Source organism: Myotis daubentonii, chromosome 16, assembly GCF_963259705.1.
Source record: "Myotis daubentonii chromosome 16, mMyoDau2.1, whole genome shotgun sequence".
NCBI lineage: Eukaryota > Metazoa > Chordata > Mammalia > Chiroptera > Vespertilionidae > Myotis > Myotis daubentonii.
The window spans coordinates 24,518,355-24,537,951 of record NC_081855.1 but is presented as its reverse complement, the minus strand read 5'-3'; the positions used below and the strand labels follow the sequence as shown (position 1 = coordinate 24,537,951).

Below are 19,597 nucleotides of genomic sequence, written 5' to 3'. Positions count from 1 at the left end.
GTCTCAGCATCAGAAACAGCACATGATCACTTATTTATTTTTGATACAAATGTACATGATACACATCTTGACAGCCAGCCCACCCACCACCATACAGGTAGAGCCTGGCCCTGGGGCAGAGGCAGGACAGGAGAGGAGCTGGTGGGCGCGGCCATCTGCCTCTCCAGCCGCCCAGGCTGCGGCCCAGGGCCAGGTCCCCAGACACCACAGGCACAGGTGCTAGCCTCTCAGAGGTTGTAGGGAGGGGCCTCTCGGCTGAGTCGGGGACCCTGGGGAGCCAGCCCCAGGCTCAGGCGCTCAGTTCTCTGCCCCAGCCAGCACACTCCCCCTCCACAGGGAAAGGGAGGGCAGGTGCAGGGGAGTGGTTTTCATTTAAGTTTATAGAGAAAGGGGTACGAGTGGTGGGAGTGATGAGGGGAGGCAGTGGGCAGGACCCCAGTTGGTTACTCTGGCAGTCCCTGGCCCCAGGGTGGTGAGAGGGGCTGCCCCCCACACTGGTCCCCTCACCCTCACAAAACTCCGTACGGACCAGGCCTCTGGACGGCACCGCCGCCCCACACTCACACGCAGGGACACTTAGTTACCACGACGTCAACATTAAGGGGGGAAGAGAAAAAGATTTCCAGTGTTTGCTGCTGGGGACCCCGGGACACAGGTGGGGCCGTTTGGCATTGAAGGAGAGCAGCATGGGGGCTGGTGGCTACAGGATGGGGACATCCACAGAGATTATGTACAAAGGAGGGGGTGCCCCCACTCAGCCCACAACAGGGCTGAACTGGCTCATGGGGGTGGGATGCATGTGAGGGGAACCGCCCCACTTGGAGTGTCCCCTCCAGACCCCCTGCGGAGGGTGCCCTGGAGGGCAAGGGGCTGGGAGTGATGCCTTACAGGCCCCTGCAGGCTAGGAGGGGAGGGGACGCTATGTACAGGGGGAGGTGAGTGGAATGTGGGGGACAGGAGCTCCTGCCACCCCACCTCCCCATCCTTGGGGGCTGGAGGGGGGCGGGCACCAGGGTGCCTGGCTGCCAGGGGAGAGTGGCAGCACTAAGGGCACTTGGCTGGGGTGGGGATTAGTGTCTGGAGTGGCCCATCTCCCATGGCCAGTGAGGTCCCAGGGTGTAGGTGAGGGTGTAGGGAGAGTGGTCACTGCTTCTTCTCTCGGGTGGTGATGGTGACCAGCTGCTTGGCAGCCTTGGCAATGTCATAGGCGCACTGGATCACCTGCTGAGTCAGCAGCTGGAAGTCCACAGGAGCTCCGGGTTCCGGAGGCACTGTCTTCCGGCACTCGCTCTGCAGCCGGTAGGCGCTGGCGTTGAGCAGCCGCAGGGAGCTGCGCACGGGCTCTAGGGCTGGTCTCTGGAGGGAGGGAGGAGAGAGCGGGCCTCAGGCTTCAAGCTGTGAGTACTGGTCAGGGCCCAGGGTGTCCACACCTGCCCCACCCTGAGGCCCTCCCAGTCCTGCTCCTCTCTGCCCTGTACCTTTGGGAAGAGAGAGGCCATCTCAGTCACAGCCAAATGGATCTTCTCTGAACAGGGCACAAAGCTGTGGGGGGAGGGTAGGCATTAGGGGGCTCTCAGGGAAGGGTTCCAGGGACTGGAACACTGGCCCCTCTCTTGGCCTCTGCACACCCACAGGCCATAGGAGCTGGAGCCCCACCCCATACCTGTCATGCTTGAACTCCTGGGCAGCCCGCAACAATTCCTGAATGTTCTTGGTGACCTGCTCCGTCTTCAGGATGACGTCCTCTGTGCTGGGAAGCCCGGGGTCCAGGTCCCCATCCAGGCTCTCCAGCTCTGGGTGGAAGTCCTCCTCCTTGCCCAGCTCTAGAAACCTCTTCCCTTCCAGTCTGGGGCGGGGGGATAGAGAGAGACGTTCTAGCCAGGAGGCCTCTTGCCTGTGCCCTCAGCCACTCCAGGGCCCACCTGACCTCCCTCTGCCGGGGCCTCACCCAAGCAGGGGGTCCCCACTTTGCGTGTTTTCATAGTCGCTGTCGGCACCGCTGCCGTGGCGGGAAAGTTTGCTCTGGAGGACGCAGGACAGGTCAGTAGGTGAGAGAAATTCACAGCCCCACCCGCCCCACATCCCTGCAGCCGTCCCTTAGGCACAGGGAGGAGACGTTACCGTGTGGCGGCTTCCTTCCTGGGAGCACGACAGCAGTGGGGAGGGGGGAGTGAAGGGCACAGCTGAGGCTGAAACCCCCTTCCGGATCTAAAACCCAGGAGGGCTGGAGTCAGTCTCTCCTCCTCCCTGTGACCCACCTCCCAGCTTCCCTGCACGGAGGGCGGGACCCGTGTGTGTCTCGTCAGCCTGTGCCCAGCCTCCAGCACAAAGCCTGGCACCCACTGGGGCTCAGAACCTATTTGCAGACACGGACCCACTCGCCCCGGCCCTGCTTACCCGGTAAAGGCCGGCAGGGCCGTGCACGGAATAGATGGCGTCATCCTCCAGCTCCTGGGGGTTAGCACAGTAGGTGTCACGGGGGCCCAGTGACGGATCAGCCCTGCGTCCCCACCCCCTTGAGCCGGCAACTCACAGTGCTGTGGAAAGGCTGCAGCCGGGTGGCGAGCTCGTCCCCGGGGGGGCCCCCAAAGGGCTTCAGGGCCGAGCCTGGTTCATACATGGAGAAGGCCTGGCGGTCTCTGCGGTGGGCACTCCCACCGGGCCCCATGGATGAGTGTTCTGCCCGTTCACTGGGGAGGGGGGGCGTGGGCACCGGCCCTGGCGGCTGCCGGATCTGCAAGTTCTCCGCCTGCAGCTTGTGGATCTGAGAGTGGAGGGGTGTCAGAAACTCCAGAGGGCCCAGGCAGCACCCCCACCTCCCCACCGGAAGCCCCCACGCCCCTCACCTCCCTCTGCAGCCTCCGGAGCTCGTCACTCAAGCTACTGTTGACCTTCATGAGCTGCTGCACCTTGGCCTCGGAGGTAGCCAGGGCCTTCTTTAGCTCCAGGTACTCCTGCAGCGTCACGGCCCCATCAGACAGGTCTGAGGAATCCATGCTCTGCGAGGTGAGACAGAAGCCGGTCAGCCGCCAGGGACGGGGTCGGAGGGCTGCTCTCCAAGCTGTGACCAGCCCACTCGTCCCCGAGGCCCTGGGCGACAAGAGGATGGAGCTGGGCCCTGATGGAGGCCGCGGGGAGGGGCGGGGAGGGGCTGCGCTCAGACCCGAGCACGGTTGTTCCGCGTGGCACCGGCGCTGCGCAGAGGCTCCTGGTCGGTGTCCTCGTCCGAGGCCACGCTGTCGTAGTCGTGCTGGTCGTCGAGGTCACTCTGGCTCCGCACAGACAGCTCGAGGTTGTCTGAGGGCACAGGCCTGTCACTCAGGGCTCAGCCACACCACCCGTCTATCATGCCACCCCCGAAAGGGAGCCATGAAAGAGAATATCCTGGAGCCGTGCCCGTCCCCCACAGCTCCACCCTCGGCCTCCCCACCTGTGGGGCTGCTCAGGCTCTTGCCCTGCTGTCTCCGCTTGGCCTCGCTGAGAATGTCGATGATCAAGGTGGCAAACTCTCGGGCGTTAAAGCGGGCCAACTTCTGACGCCCCTGTGAGGCAGAAAGAGCCGGGCTGGCATGACGGGGCGGCTGCGACCTGCCATCAGCTACCCGCTTTAGCCACAGCTAAAGCATCCCGGCCGGCTCTCCTGGCCAGGGCAGGGGTGAGGGATGGCACAGGTTCAGGGTGCCTAGGGGAGCTCACAGGAAGAGGCTGCAACCCACCCCCGAAGCTGCTCACCAAGTGCTCAAAAGAACAGCTTCTTCCCCACGCCCAAGTCGCAGTGCCAGCCGGGCCAAGGGAGGCCTTGGGCAGGGGTGGAGAAGAGTAGGCCCGGGCCCAGGCCCAGACAACAGCTGGTGAGGAAGGCAGGCCCACAGAGCTGGCGAGCCCGGGAGGGCAGAAGCGGCCCCAGGCCCCCACCAGGCCTCCTTACCTGGTTCCGCGTGGCTGAGTACTCAGGGTTGACAGGCAGGAAGGGCACAGCACTGCGCTCTGTCACCAGGGTGCTGTGGTTCTGGGTAGCCAGCCACACTGTGGGGGAGGAGCAGGGAGCAGATTGTCCAGGGTGGCCAGGCCCATGGGTTGGGGTGGGGGAGAGCGCTGAGCACAGCTTTCCTAGCTCCTCCCAAGGGCCACAGAGCTTGGTGACCAAAACGGGTGGTCTTCAGACAGGCACTGGGCAAAGCCAGCTGGAGACTGACACAGAACAAGACTACTCCCTCTCGCCGGGCCCAGCTGAGTTTGGGCTGGAATCTGGCTGTGGCCAGGAAGGAGTGATGGGGGGGGGGGGGGGGAGCGGGGTGCAGGGGGCGGAGCAGGGCTGGAGCGAGAGCCAAAGTGGGAGGCAGCTAGAGCAGGGATGAGCCCCGGGGGGGGGGGGGGTGAGGGGGGGTGAGGGGGGGTAGGAGGAGCAGGCTGGCTGCCTCCAGCTCAGCACACTCTGCCCAGCTGGGGAAGCTGCCCAGGCGGGCTCACAGCTGGCAGAAGCTTACACAGGCCTGCCGAGCAGACCAACCGAGGCACCCCTTCTTAGTTTCGACCAAAGTACCCGAGAGCCACACCAGGTCCTAACCTTCCCTAGTGGGTAGTTACTCTGTCCCAGCTCACCAGCGTCATTTTCTCTGCGATCCACCTCGTCATACACGTCCATGGCAAGTTCCTCAAAAAGCCGGTTGCTGAGCTGGAGGCACAGAGGGGTCAAGGCTTTGTCAGATCCACTGGCCCCCGGTGCCCACAGGGCCAGCTCACCAGGTGTCATAAGATGTGGGAAACCACTTGTGTCCCTTATGCCACCCAGCCCCACAGTCTCAGAAGTGGAGACTCTGTCTGCCAAGCTCCAAGGTGGGGGAGAGGGCGAAAGGGAGGCCAGACTAGACCAGCCAATGCCACTGTAGGTCAGAAGTGGAGCTAGGGCCCTGGGAGCTAAGGCAGAGCCAGGGTCAAAGACAAGGGGTGGAGAAGTAGAAAAGAGGAGACTGGGGAGGCTGGAGTGAGAGCAGGTCAAAGACTTGGAAAAGGACACCAGGTCAGAAGAAGGGGGAGCGATTAGAGGGGCGGGGGGGGGGGGGGGGGGGCGGTGAGGAATGGGGCAGACTCACCGCCTGCAGCTTCTTCTTGGCAGCTTTGGCCAGCTCAGACAGGTCCAGGCTATGGACAAGGGGATGCCGAGAACGGGGAAGAAGGGAGAGACCAGACATGAGATGTGGCCAGACCCTTGCCAATGACCCCCCTAAACATGCAGAGATCCCAGGGAGACAAGACCCCAGATGCCACACAAGAGCCACCCCGCCCCGCCCAACCTCCAGAGCCTGCTCCCGTGGCAGACACCAGATACCTCTGAGACATGCACTTTTGCCGAGATCTAAGTCCAGAGGAAGGCAGCAGAGGGAAGAACAGGACAGAGGCAGCAATTACCCAGCAGAAGGGCAGCACACGCCTTCCCATGTCAAGCTCAGACTCATCTCTGTGCACACGCCAGACTCAGAATGTACAAAACTGACCTCATTCCCCCCCACCCCCCCCATCTGCTCCTGACTGGCTGGCTCGCTCCTACTCGGTGACCCACTCACCCAGCACCGTCAGCTCCTGGGAGCCACCTGAAACCTCCCTCAGCCGCAAGCCTTTGCCCGACTTTTCCCAGGTTCTGCCATTCATTTCCTCCTGCCTGGGCTTTTGCTATAGTTTATTAGTCCATCTTCCCCCTCCCAGTCTTGCCCTTACAAAACTCTTTTCTACCTAGCACCCAGGGCGGCACTATTCCTGGCCATATAAACATCTCAGTAATAACAGGTATAGATGGCATACTTCAACAAAAAGCTCGTTTAAAAAATATGCTAAATGCTCTGCATGCATTATCTTATTTAATCCTCTCAACAGCCCACAAAGACAGGTGCAGGGGCCTTCATTTCCAGATAAGATAACGGAGGCTCTGAGAGGTGAAGCAGCCTGCCTGAAGTCACACAGCCAGGGAAGCAGCAGAGCCGGCTCCACCCCCCCCCCCCCCCCCCCCCCCATGCGGGAGCCTCTCTGCTCTCGGGAGGGTCACAGCTCTTCTCAGGACTCACAGGACTGGCCACTTGTCTCTCTTCCAGTCTTGCTCCTGGGATTCCCGGCCTCTCACATATGCTGTAGTCTCACCATCTGCTTGCAGTTCCTGGCATAGCCTTCCTAACGTCTATGCCTCTCTCCCTCTTGCTGTACATCCCACACTGAACTACAACTGTCTGACTAGGCTGCCTCCTTTTCTGTACTGTGAGCTCCTTAAAGGCAGGGATGATGTCTGAGCCACCTCTGTGTCTCAGTGCCAAGAACAGCAGCTGGCACTGCGAAGGTGCTCAGTTAACATTTCATTGAGTTTGTGCCCATATGTGTTTACAACACCCCCCTGCCACGCAGGCACACACACCAGGCAGAATCAGACCAAAGAAGTAGGGGGAGTCTCGGGATTTCAGAACAGAGGAGTCTGCGTTCAGGAATCCACGGTGCCAGATCTGACAATCCCCATCTGCCCACACCGCCCTTTGCTTTCCAGATCCAAGCCAGCAGGCACAGCTGGGCATAAAGACGGCCATCGGAGGCAGCCACCAGGTGGCGCCAGCATCCATCTTGTAAGCTGGGTAAGGAGCTAGAGGTGGTACCTCCCAGCCTGGGCTCCTGGGGCCTCTCAGATCAGAGGCAGAAACACCTGGATTGTGCCATGCCCTGCCCTCCAGCCCCTGCCCAATTTATGAACACACCTCACAGAGCTGGCCAGTTACCCAGATCCCTGGAGCCCACCACCTTTTCACTGAAGAGCAGAGGTTTATCTAAGATTTCAGTGTGGCCAGTGTCACTGGGAACAGAACCCGGTGACCCACTGCTCTTGCGGTGCTCCTTGTACTCAAGCACTCTGTTTTTGACAGAAGGGGGCTCAGGTTATGCTGGTTATGTGCTAAATTGACACTTATCTGCCCTGGGGCCCAGAATTAGGGAGTAAGGACTAGACAGCCGTGGGCAAACTACGGCCCGCAGGCCGAATCCAGCCCGTTTGAAATGAATAAAACTAAAATTAAAAAAAAAAGACCGTACCCTTTTATGTAATGATGTTTACTTTGAATTTATATTAGTTCACACAAACACTCCATCCATGCTTTTGTTCCGGCCCTCCGGTCCAGTTTAAGAACCCATTGTGGCCCTCGAGTCAAAAAGTTTGCCCACCCCTGGACCAGACTATGAAATGTTTGTGCTTTCAGCCCCTAGAGGAGTTCGGTGGGGAATGTGGAGGGGTTCCAGGCCCCTAAAGCCTGGGGCGCTGGAGGGGTGGGGGCTCTGGGGGCCAGACACCAACATGGCCTCTAACAGCCTCTGGGACAGGAGCACTCACCTATCGGCCATCTGTGGGATGATATAATGCCCATTCTTGTGATCTGAACAAAAATAAAAATGCAAAGTCACTGATGTTGAGTGGCCTTAGCAGTTAGAAGCCCACCTCACTGCCATGAGCAGGGACAGGCACCCAGAAGTGTCAGGGGAAAGCCAGGAGGGCAGGCCACCGCCAGCAGCCTGGGAGCTGGCTAGAAGTTATGCCCACCCCCAGTGTGCTGAAGCCCAGAGCCTGCAGCAATTTCACAGGAGCCAGTTGCTTAGCAACGCTGTTCCCCAGCCGGCTTTGTCACCATGGCACCTGCTGCTGAGGTGTGTCTGGGTCCCACCTGCCTGGCCCAGCCAGGCCTGCCCCGCACTCTGCTCACCAGGCTTTCGTCCACAGAGATAGAAGGCCAACCGGTCAGTGAGCTCATACTGGCACTCGACTAGCCTTTCTGCCAGCTCATGGTGCCCCGCCTGCCTGTGGGGAGGGGGCATGGCTCAGCCTGCAGCAGCAGCCCTCCCCCCACCCCCAAGCCCCACCCTTCAGCCAACCCTCACCTGGCATAGTCAATGGGTGTTCGGCCATTAACGTCAGGAGAGCCAGGATCAGCCCCATACACTACAAGAAGCTCGGCCTGCAGCGTCTGCCCGGCCTTGGCAGCCACGTGCAGGGGCGTGGTGCCCTTCTCTGGGTGGAAGAAGTTGGCCTGGGCACCCAGGGACAGCAGGCGTAGACATGTCTCCAAGTTGCCTGTCCGCACGCTTGAATGCAGTTGCTGCAAGGAGTGGAAGCGTGCAACAAATGTGTGAGCCCCTCCTCCAAGCTGCACCTGGGACTCCTACAGCTCCAAGGGCCCAGCTGAAGTTCGGCTGTCTGGGAGGACAGAGGGCTTCCCACTAGGAGTTAACACCAATTAATAGTAGCTGTTGTCAGTCACTATCTACCACAGTGGTTCTCAACCTTGGCTGCACATTAGAATCACCTGGGAATCTTTTTAAAATCCTGATTTCTGGGCCTCATCCTCCGGAAATTCTGTTTCTTTGTTATGGGGTGGGGCCACAACATGAGTAACAAAGAAACAGAATTTCCGGAGGATGAGGCCCAGAAATCAGGATTTAAAAAAGATTCCCAGGTGATTCTAATGTGCAGCCAAGGTTGAGAACCACTGATCTACCACATGCTGTGTGCTCTGATTGGAACAGACATTATATATGAGATGATGCTGTTCTTTTCCATTTTATAGATGAGAAAACTGAGACTTTGAGGCTAAGGAACTACCCCAAGTTTTCCTGGCTTTTGGGGGGCAGTTGGGGAATTTTAGCCTGTGTGTCCACCTGGGAGTTGAGGGCTCGGACCACATGCAGCCTAACCAAGCAAGTTCGTTGCTCCACATGCCCGCTGTTCTTGCCTGACCTCGCTGCCCTTGGGGCCTAGGGCTGAGAGGTGACCAAGGAGAAGCCTTCAGGGCGTTATGGGTGAGGAAAGGCCCGCCCGTCCATCGTGGGGCCCCTCAAACCTTGCTGAGGTCTTTGGCGGTGACCCCATCGTCATCCCGACAGGGAAGCTTGTGCACAAATGCCAGCATCTGGTACTTGGCCCTGATGAACTCTGACTTGATGGGGCTGCACGGGGCACAGAGGAGGAAATGGGAAGCAGAGCGAGAGAGGCTAGTTACCAGGCCACCTCCCAGGCCCATGTCCCAGACCACACAGCCCCTGCCACCACCCCTCCAACCCGACTCACTGGACTTTGTCTTGGGGGTTGGCTTTGCGCCGGCCGCTCTGCACTTGTGCGGGGTCCAGCAGGGAATGCTCCCAGATGGAGTTGGCCCCGTTGCTGGCGAGTGTGTGCACCATCTGCGGGGAGGAGATGCCAAGTGAGAGCCCACTGAGTGCTGGGCACCAGGTACCGGCCCAGCCAGTGTGGCTGCAAAAGTACCAAAGGGCCTACTGGGTGCCTGTTCACTGCTGCACCTCCATCCTGTCAGGCCACCCAAGGTTGTGGGTCCTATTTAGAACGCCAGGTCACATGACCGGCATGCCAAGACTGAGAGAGGTTAAGCGACCTGCTCAGTGCGACATGGCCAAGCCAGTAAGTGGCCGAGCAGAGACGAGAGCCCGTCTGTCTGACTCCAGTCCTGGATGCCCCCTCTCTCAGAAGAGGGGATGGGTTTGGGTTGGGGTAGGGTCTTCCCCAGGCAGGTGTGTATGTTAGTCTGAGGGAAGTGTGCCTGCGATGAGCACACACTGTGGGGAAGGAGGAACGGCGGGCCGGCATCCGTACCTGCAGGAGCGTGGGAGGCCAGGCGCTGTGGCGAAGGTGCTTGACAATGGAAATGTGGCGTCCCAGGCTCCGGTGCACACTGCAGCACTCGTCACACACCAGCACACCCCTGCTGATGGAGGCCCAGCCAGGGTCTGCGGGGTGGAAGCCAGGTCAGCCATAGCCAGATGCAGGCAAGACCCCCTGAGCGCTGCTCTGGGCCAGCACTGCTCAGTATCCGCACACATTCACTCACTTGGTCCCTCCGAGCTAGGAAACTGGGACATCAGCAGGCACAGGCGACTGATGAGGAAGCTGAGCTAAGGCAGTGAGGGATTTCCACACAGGCTCGCAGCTGGCGACTGACACAGCCAAGCCCTTTCCTACACATAGTTGGCCTCTGGGAAGGTGTGGTCCCCAGGGCCTACTCAGTGGGCATGGTTTCCTGTCCTGCAGTTACCACTATCATTCCCACAGCCTTCCCCAGGGAACAAGATTGCTACCCTAGCCCTTCCCCAGGGAAGCAGGGATCCCCTAGGGGACGGAACCCCGATGTTTCCACACCACTCATCCCTACGCACTCCTCCTGTGTCTGGGTCAGTGCCACATCTCTCCTGCACCCAGACTTCTGTTGGAGTTAATGACCCACCTGCCGGACCCATCGCAACCCCCAGGGACACCTGACTCTGCCCTTATCCTGCCCAGGCAGAGGCTTTTGCATGCCTGAGCCTCCTGTCACCATCACTGATGGAATCCCTCTTAAGGAGGATGGGGAGAGCAGAGGAACCAACGCTGACTGAGCACCCACTATGTGCCACTGGATGCTGTACGTATGATGCCTCTCACAACTGTCAGGCCAGGTAGGAAAGGCTACCATTGAGGAAATAGCGCCTCAAGAAAGATTAGCGCACTTGCACAAGGTCACACAGCCAGTGAGTGGGAGTGCTGGGATACGGACCCAGGCACTTAGATGCCAGAGACGGTGCCATGTCCAGACCGCTGCTGTCCCTGTGCCTCTGTCCTTCAGGGGACAGCCCCCAGGGGACAAGGGGGCTCTGGGAACCTCTCTCCACTCCTTGAGAAGTGAACTTTGGAAACAAGAAGGGGGCCAGGACAGGGTGGGAGCTCCTAGGGTCCTTCTCAAGGGCAGGGGCAATGCCACCCATCCCAGGCCCCTTGGGAGAGGGGGAGGAGACAGCTGCATGCAGCTCAGGCTGTGGAAAGGTCACGGGGGAGAAAGCAGCCATTGTGTGCCACTGAAGAGTGGGGGCAGGGAGCCTTCTCCCAGGACACTGTGCTCTGCCCAGACCCCCCGTCTCAGGAAGCCCTGTCCCGGGAGGGGAGGCTGGCGCTCTGCCTCGCCCCGTGGTGCTCAGGGGTAACGAGAGCCTCTCCAACCGGAAGCTGATTCTCAGACCCTTCCCCGAAAGGACTTCATCAAAGTCCCCGGGAGAATCGCGAGGAGACTGAGTCAGGGTGCAGCATGAGCTCTGCCCACTGCAAGTAGCCCCTCATAGCATGGGGACAGGAAGTGACAGAGGGACTCAGCTTTTTGAGTCAGGGATCCCCCACCTCCCCAAAACAAGGCAACAGGAAAACACAAGGCGCTCACTATACACCTTCTTGGGGAGCTCATTCCAGGGGCCGAAGAGGAAGGAGCCCGCCATCTGTGCCAAGACGGGCGGCCCTAAGGCACACTTGAGTGTATGTTGGCTTCACCCAAGGAGTGAGACGCCCCAGGTGTGAAAAGATCCCTCCCCCACTCCCCAACACCACTGGGCCAGGGGGCTGCCCTCAGCCATCACCGGCAGCCCAGGCAGGAAGCTGGAAATGACGCAGCCTAAATTCCTCTTGTTGAAATGGTGGGGTTTCCTGTAAGTGGGGAGCCGCCCAGGCCAGGATCACAAATGGACTGCCCTACCAGAGAAGCCCAGCCTAGGAGGACTGGCCAGAACAGACACGGCAAGTCCCTGAATATGACAGCGACCAACACACTAGGACAGTGATGGCAAACCTATGACACGCGTGTCAGAGGTGACACGCGAACTCATTTATTTGGTTGATTTTTCTTTGTTAAATGGCATTTAAACATATAAAACAAATGTCAAAAATATAAGTCTCTGTTTTACTATGGTTGCAAATATCAAAAAATTTCTATATGTGACACGGCACCAGAGTTAAGTTAGGGTTTTTCAAAATGCTGACACGCCGAGCTCAAAAGGTTCGCCATCACTGCTCTAGGATCTGGGGAATGTGGTCTAAGACTCTGCCTGCCACTCTCCTAGGCTGGGAGGGGTCCCCCCTCCTCACACGTCCACAGTGACCTGAAACAGGAAGGGCAGGCAGGGGACACTGTCCTGGTGTGGGGCACACTGGTGCCAGTTCAGTTCTGACTGACAGATGAGAAAGCCCACTCCCTGCTCCTTATGCCCAGGGGACACTGGACATACCCAAGCCTCACCGAGGCCAGTTGCTAAGCAGAAGGGCCAGGAAGGGTTCCTGAAAGTCAGTGCCTATTGAAGATTAAGGTTAAAGGGACTCTTGTCCCAAAGAGAATCTCTGGACCAAACTTGGGGCAGAAGAGAGGCAGGGAATGTAAGGGCCAGGGGGTGTGGTGACCAACCTGGTCCCTGCCAATCCTCCTTCTGGACTCCTGCCTCCCGCCAGGGTGGGGGTCTGATAAATGTGGGCCAGTGGCAGGAGGGGTCCTGAGGGAATATTATCCAGTGCCAACCCCATGGAGGTTTCTCCCAGATAAATTCAGGCCACCCCTTAAAGCCTAGTGGCCTCTGGGGCCGGCAGGTCTGCTATAAGGTAGCCTCTCCTGAGCTAGAGACCAGATCCTCACTGGAAAGAGAGAAGCCCACCACATGGAAAGCAGGCAAGAGTAATCTACAGAAACGGAGGTCAGAACGGCAGTTACCTTTGGGGGACACTGACTGGGCGGAGGCACAAGAAAACCCCGCAGAGTGATGGAAATGCTCTACCTCTGGACTGGAGTGATGGCTGCAGCTATACACACACGTACAAACGCATCAGGCTAAACAGAAAGGTGCGGGCAGTTTGCCATTCATGTTATATCGCAATAAAAGAGGAAGAAAGCCCACCATTCACCCCATCCCACAATCTATATATATAAAAGCCTAAGAGACCGAACAACCGAATGATCGAATGACCAGTTGACTGGTCGCTATGACGCACACCAAACACCAGGGGGCAGACGCTCAACACAGGAGCTGCCCCCTGGTGTTCAGTGTGCTCCCACAGCCCACCTCCAACAGCCCCTCCCTCTGGCTGGCCAACCCCCTGTGCCCCGATCGACCCCGATCGCTGGCCAGGCCGAGGGACCCCACCTGTGCACGAATTCGTGCACTGGGCCTCTAGTAATCTATACTATGAAGAGACACATGGGCCTGCAGGTTCCCAAATGTCCCCAGCTGTTCCCAAATGGCCTCGCTCATCCAAGGTGCCTGTAGGTCTCCGCTCCTGTGCCAGAGGCTGCGATGGAGGCCCATAGGGTGAGGAACAAGCCCTTGAGAGCTGGGCCAGGACTGTGTGGCAGGGGGAGGATGGGGAAACACACATTTTGCAGGTTCCCTGACCCCAGCCCGTCTCCTGGACTCCCAAGGCAGGCAGGGGCACAGATGGTGCCTGACCAGCAGCCGTAGCAGCCAGGCCATGCCCAGCTGCCTCACAACACACTCACACTTATCCCCTGCGTGCCCAGGCCTGGGAGCAGAGGGAGGACAGGGGCCTTTGGGGTCAGGCTGCATCTCACCTTTGACCTCCATAACCACCCCCCAAATTAACCAACTACAAGAAGCCACGACCCCACTCCTAGGGCTGGGACTGCAGGGCTCCTGTCACAGCGAGGGAAGCCTATGACTCTGGGCAGGAGGCACACACCAGGGTGGCTCTGGGTCTGAGCTCCAGACCGCTGCCTACTCTCAAGCCTTTTGCTGGGGCTGAGAGTAGTTCCCACACTGAGAATGCCATTCCACGCACCACACAGCGGGGGCTGGGGCAGACCCAAGGAGCCAGCAGGGGTCCTGACAAGCATCCAAACACGCGGGGCGTGCCTGCTCTGTGCCAGACACCTTGCGAGGTGCTGGGTGGGGTGCTAAGACTTTGTCATCACCGGCCCACCTCATCCCCCTCACCTTCTCACCATTTGCCTCTTCCTGACCTAATCGAGGGAAAATGAGGTCCCCGGGGCACAAATGCCCCTGTGGCTCTCGGACCCGGGGTAAGAGTACAAACACAGCGGAGACACACCGTTCCTCCCCCGAGCCCATCCAGAGACGCAGCCGAACAGGCAAGTGAAATGGAAAAAAGACAACTGCCCTGCTGATGCTGCTCTATATCCCTCAAACCCAGAATCAGGACCACAGATGTGGAGACGGGACACTCCTCAAAAATCGTTTCTACTCCAGCTTCTTTGGCTTACAGTTGAGGAAACTGGGGACAGAGTGAGGGAGGTCTTGCCATGGGGTCACGGAGTCAGCTGCAAACAAAGGTAACCCTAAAACCCAGGCTCCCCGGAAAGGGTGTCTGCTGTGCATGCTACTTCCACCCAGCAGCGTGGCACAACCACCTGGGACAGACACACAGAAGAGAAGGCAAGCTCTCCTCTTCGCCCTTCTATCCCTAGGGCTGGGGCACGGGGATCCCCGTTTCCCGCGTATGGATGGTGGCATGCCCTGAGGGAGGCCTCAGGGTCATAACCAACCACAGAATACCATGCCTCTGCCAGGCGCCCACGGTTCCAAACACTCCAGGCTGGAGCCGTCGGAGCCACCAGAGCATCTGTGAGGCTCAACCTGTTGGGGTCCCGGGCTGTCCAAAGAATGTCTGGACGTCATGGGCCCACAAAACAGCACCCCACACTCTCACACCTAGTCTGTCCACAGTCCCCCTGGAGTCCACGGACCCGGAGGCTGCCCAGGGAGACCGTTCCTTTTCTAAAGAGAAGATGGACAAGGCCAGGGCTCCCCGCCCCACACCTGCCCAGCCCCATCGCTGGCAGTGTCCGCCCACATCAGGAGGGAGCGGCCTGGTGGGTCACTGCACCTCACTTCCTCAGCAGGTCGGGGGGTTCACATCAGCCTGGAGCTGGGAAGAAGGGAAACACCACGGTACACACAGCCAAGAGGCAGGCCAGGGGGCCAGCGGGCTCCTGGGGAAACTAGAACCCCGGACCACGACTCCCTACCCACTTCTGGTCAGACGGGGCTAGGGGGCCAGGCTAGGAGGGGAATCTGCCCAAACTGGGGCGACGCCAAGCTCCCTTTCCCCAGCAGGCCTGCCCGCGGCACAGGGGACGCCGAGTCCAGCCGGTCCCAGTCACCAGGTGGCCCGGGGGCTGCCTCCGAGGAGGATGCTCGGGCTCACACGGGCCCGCACGCCAGGCCCTGCAAGGCGCCCCAGCCTGGGGAGCCAGGGGCCGGGAGTCCTGGGAGCCGCCACCCCTCCTCTGCTCCCGGGGAAACAGGATCCAAGCGCCCCCCTCCCCCGGCCCATCTGCCCGGCTCTGCCCCTTGCCCTCCGCCACCCCAGCAGGCCAGCCGGCCATGCGAGCAGCAGGTGCAAGACGCGGGGGTGGCACGGCGGCGGCACCAAACCGCGTTCGCCCCCACCCCCAAAACTGGCCGGCCGCCGCCACGGCCCTCGGCCACCCGAGGCTGGCGCTTCCGTTCGGATGTGGAGATGGGGGCGGGGGGCACTCGCTGCCCGCCTCCCTCCGGCTGAGGGGTGGGAGGCGGCGCCGACAACGTCCTTCCTCGCTCGCCCGCGGACGCGAGGGAACGGGGCCCCCCGGCCGGCCCTCCGGCCAAGGACGAGGCTCCGCAGTGGCCCGGGCGGGGGCCGAGGCCGGAGGGAGGCCGCAGCCCCCAGCCCCACCCCGCCCTCCGGCCCCGCGCGACGCTCCCGCCAGGCCCGGCGCCCGCCCGGCGGCCTGGGCGCGCGGTCCCGCCCCCGCCAGGCCTGCTTACCCGGGGCGCTGCAGTCCGCACACACCTCCGCTCGCGGCCCCTTCCGGGACATCCTCCGCGGCGACGCGGCCGCAGCCCGCTGGGCCAGCGTGGGGGGCGCGGGCGGCGGCCCCGGGCGGCGGCGGCGGCGGCCCTGCTGCCCGGCCCGGCTCCGGCAAGGCCCCGGCTAGGGTCCGCGCGCCCGGCCCACCGACCGCCCCGGGGCTGGCCCGGAACCCGCCGTGCCCGCCTGCCCGCTCGCCCTCGGGCGCCCTCCGCCCCGCGCCGCCCCGCCGCCGCTCGCCGCTGGCTCTCTCCGCCCCTTGCGCGGCTCCCGGCCGCTCCTGCAGGAAGCGGCGCAGGCCCGGCCCACCGGGGGAGGGGCCCGCCGACCCGCCCGCTGGCCGCGCCTCCCGCAGAAAGGAAGCCGCGAGCGCGGGCGGGGAGGGGCGGGGGCGCTTAAAGGGGCCGCAGACGCCGCCGGGCCGGAGCCGCGATCTCGCCGGCGGCCGATGCCCCTCCTCGGGCGTGTGCCTGGCCCCGAGGCGGTGTGAGTCAGCCCATCCCCTTCGCTGGCGAGATGGGGGTTGGCCCCGAGTTCGGGCCCCAGGACAGTGGCCCCTGGGAATCAGAGACACGAGTCAGGAGCTGGAGGCCTAGGCTCGCCTTCCTGTCGCAGCGGTTCTCAACCTGTGGGTCGCGACCCCTTTGGCGGTCGAACGACCCTTTCACAGGGGTCGCCTAAGACCATCCTGCATATCAGATATTTACATTACGATTCATAACAGTAGCAACATTACAGTTATGAAGTAGCAACGAAAATAATTTTATGGTTGGGTCAGAACATGAGGAACTGTATTTAAAGGGCCAGAAGGTTGAGAACCACTGTGTAATAGGGGCTGTGGCTTGGGGTGCCCGCTTATCTTTGGTTGGGGTGGGGTGTGCGTCCCGGCCTCCCATGTGTCCACGTCTGTGTGTCTAGGTGTGTGTGCGGTCACACTTGCTGACTATGCACACCGCCAACAACATGGACGCCCAGATGCCAAAGGGGTCCAGCTGGGTACGCCCTAACCTCGCCGCGGAGACTGCATCTACCCTTCCTCAGGGCTTGCCTCTAAGGAGGAAAGAATCTGGGCGGTTTTTAAAGGCCCCGGATGAGTGACCACTGTGCTGGTGAGCTGTAATATCCACTTGTCATCCGGCGTGTATGCATCACAATGTTTCTGGGCTACCAGAGGTGTGTAGGTATGTCCAGGGCGTGTGCATGTAACATACAGGGGCTTAGTTTTGTGGCAGCCTTTCTTCCTGGACTTCACACGGAGACATGGTGGGGCGGGGGGGACAGGGAGCAGAGGCGAGGCTGCACGTGGGTGAACCGGTGCACTGAGCATGCTCCCCCAAACACGTGTGCCTCGCGTGCATCCAGCCCCCATCCCCCCAGCAGCAAAAGGCCAGAGCATTCTGCTTGTGGGGAGGGGTCTAGGGTGCCCAAGACCATGCGCGGGGGTCAGGTCAGTAGTGACACGATTAAGGGAGAATTCCCAAGCGGCAGGGAATCCTGCTCAGTAACCAGGGGTGAGGGGTGGGGGGAGTCCCTGGGCAGGGATACAGAGTCGGTCCATTTTATCCAGGCGGCGCCAGAGCAGCAGAGACTTGTGGGTGGACAGGCTGCTTCCCTGGGGGAGACAAAGTAAAGCTCATGAGTCACACCACCCGAAATACACGCCGAGCTGCCTCCATCGCCTTTTGCTGCAGCGCAGATCGACAAGTTTGTTTGAAATAGCGATCCACGGGATATTTTTATAATCACACCTTTTAAAAAAAATCTTGCAGGCCTCCTTTTCCCCCATAGTCAGCGGCTGGCTGGCTGGTGGGGTTTCTGTAAGCGAGGATACCTCGAGGGTTAGAGGTGGGGGATGGAACACCACCTGCCGTCCAGTGCTGCACCCTCACCCAGAAGTCGGTCCGTGGGCTTGGTGACCCCAGCCCAGGCAATGGAAGCAGCAGCCTAGCAGCCCAAACCGGCACACACAGCCCACCACCGACGGCCGCCCCTTCAACCAATCGACCCCCGGCCATGGAATTTCATTTATTAGAGGCCGAGGCGGCTGCTGGCAGCCCTGTCGGTTGGCTGTCTTTGTTTCTTTGCTATGTGGGCGCGTCTCGAGCACGTGGCAGCTGGAGCGCGCAGGCTGGAGGAAAAGCGACCTGGGCTCAGTCTGTGTAGATGGCCGCCTTAGCAAAAAGAGAGTCGGATGCCCGCGGGGTAGCGCCCCCCACCTCACCCCCCAATCCAGGCTGCGCTCCCTCTTCAAAGATTTCTCAGGGGGAAAATTTATGATTCACCCGGTTCCCCGACCCCATCTCCAGGTTGGCCCAGGACTACCTGGGAGTGGCCCAGGCGCCGATCCACTCTCCAAACTTTGTTGCGGAAGCCCCCAGCCCCGCCACAGCCTGGGCCTGGGGCTAGGGATAAAAGGATTTCAGGATTTCCTTTTGGACATGTCGTCACCTCAGGAGGCAGAACAGTCAAAGAGAAATCACACACAAGGTTCTAAGAAGAATTTAATAAGGAAACGTACAGGCATTCTCCCGGCCACTCCTAGCGGTCCCTCCCCCTCTCCAGCCCCCTCCTCAACGCAGGCTGCAGCCGCGACACTCTGCTGACCCCTCGCGGTAGAGGTGGGCAGTGGTCCCCGGCTGCCAGGGACACCAGCTGGCTCCTCCCCGGCTGGAGAAAGGGGCGAGGCCGTCCACTCTCCCCTCATCCTTCCCCGCCCTCCGGGCCTGGCACCGCAGGGTGTGGAGGAGGTAGGAGAGAAGACCACACAAAGTCACCTGAGAGAGGCGCGGAGAGTTTGCAAGCTTTCGCTAGCACCTCCCACACGAACGCTTTGGGTTGTTCTAAGGAGGGCCGGTGCGGAATTCCTTATTCCCGTCTGGTAGTAAGGTGGGCTCACCAAGGCATCGTGCCTGGCCCCGGCCCCCTATCTCAGTCCGCCTGCTTGCGGGAGGGATGCGCCGTTTCCAGGGCAGATACTCCCTTTAGCTCTCCCCAGGAGGTCGTTTCCAGTCTTATTTTAGAGGTGAGAGGTCTGAGAAACCAGACTATTTCAGCAGTTTGCTTAATTAAGGTCAGGCCATTGGTAAGGAGGAATCCCAACGCAGGTCTCTAACATCCCAGTCCCTCTGCCTTCCAGGGACTGGACCAAGCCTCTAGGGCTCAGAGGCCAAATCCACTTTTACCACAGCACCTGCAGGACCCTTCTGGCAGGACCGCTCTGCCCTGGGGTTACTTAGGAAGGTGACCGCCTCTGGAATCAGTCACTCTCTCTCCTGAGGTGGAGGTGGGGAGCTGCCACCTGCTGCTCGCTCTGCCCAGCCCCACTCTGGTCCTCGCAGAGGACAGCGTATGGGGGCGGGGGGCTGTCCTCGCAGTCTGACTGGACGTTCTCTTTCCAATGTCAAGGGTGGAACATGGAGTTTAATTTTATAAAAGGGCAGGGAAGACTCCTATGGAATAACTCAGGCGCCAGACCCCTGGTTGCTCCAATGACTCCTGGTACCAAAGCCCCTTACCTTTTCGGGAGTCCCAACCAGTCACTCTTCAGGGAATCTGGATCCTTTCTCACCTTCTGCTGGGATCCAAACTCAGTCCTGAAGGACACACCTTCCCGCGCCCCCAATGCTGAAGCGAGGCCTGTATCCCCTCCCCTCCCCATCCAAAGGCAAAATGCCCGTGGGTGGGGTTGCGACCCAGCCCACCTGGCGTCGGGACTCTGCCTCCGATCCGGGCAGGCCCGGCTCCTTCCCCACGCCTTCATGGGATGAGGGGGAGACCGTACGGGACGTCCCCGGCCACTCGCCACCCCCGGTTCCACCAGGTGGACTACAAGCCCCATCATGCCGCGGGGCCGAGCTATAACCAGCCTTGCCTGGAGCACCCAGGTCCCCTCCCCTCTCCCCTGCATCCCCGCATCCCTCGCCAGCCGCTCCGGCAGAGGGCCGGGCTATGCGGCTG

General features: G+C 60.6%; 1 protein-coding gene across 4 annotated transcripts; it reads right to left on the bottom strand.

The window, feature by feature from the left end:
* Positions 1-21: 21 nt before the first annotated feature.
* GIT1 (GIT ArfGAP 1) lies at positions 22-15,916 on the bottom strand. 4 transcript variants are annotated; one of them, XM_059669297.1, is made up of 21 exons: positions 15,598-15,916; positions 9,626-9,759; positions 9,086-9,198; positions 8,859-8,964; positions 7,900-8,117; positions 7,725-7,819; positions 7,358-7,400; positions 5,330-5,356; positions 5,094-5,142; positions 4,603-4,675; positions 3,929-4,026; positions 3,431-3,542; positions 3,164-3,297; positions 2,847-2,999; positions 2,534-2,764; positions 2,398-2,451; positions 2,122-2,208; positions 1,949-2,022; positions 1,664-1,846; positions 1,479-1,542; positions 22-1,356 (listed from the first exon to the last, which is right to left on the bottom strand). In XM_059669297.1, exons 1-21 carry the CDS (start codon positions 15,647-15,649, stop codon positions 1,144-1,146), a joined length of 2,313 nt encoding a protein of 770 aa, XP_059525280.1. In that variant the 5' UTR covers positions 15,650-15,916; the 3' UTR covers positions 22-1,143. The 4 variants fall into 4 exon arrangements, with proteins under 4 accessions (XP_059525280.1, XP_059525278.1, XP_059525277.1 ...); XM_059669295.1 differs by lacking the exon at positions 2,122-2,208 and having other exon boundaries at positions 15,598-15,870; XM_059669294.1 differs by lacking the exon at positions 5,330-5,356 and having other exon boundaries at positions 15,598-15,870.
* Positions 15,917-19,597: the final 3,681 nt, after the last annotated feature.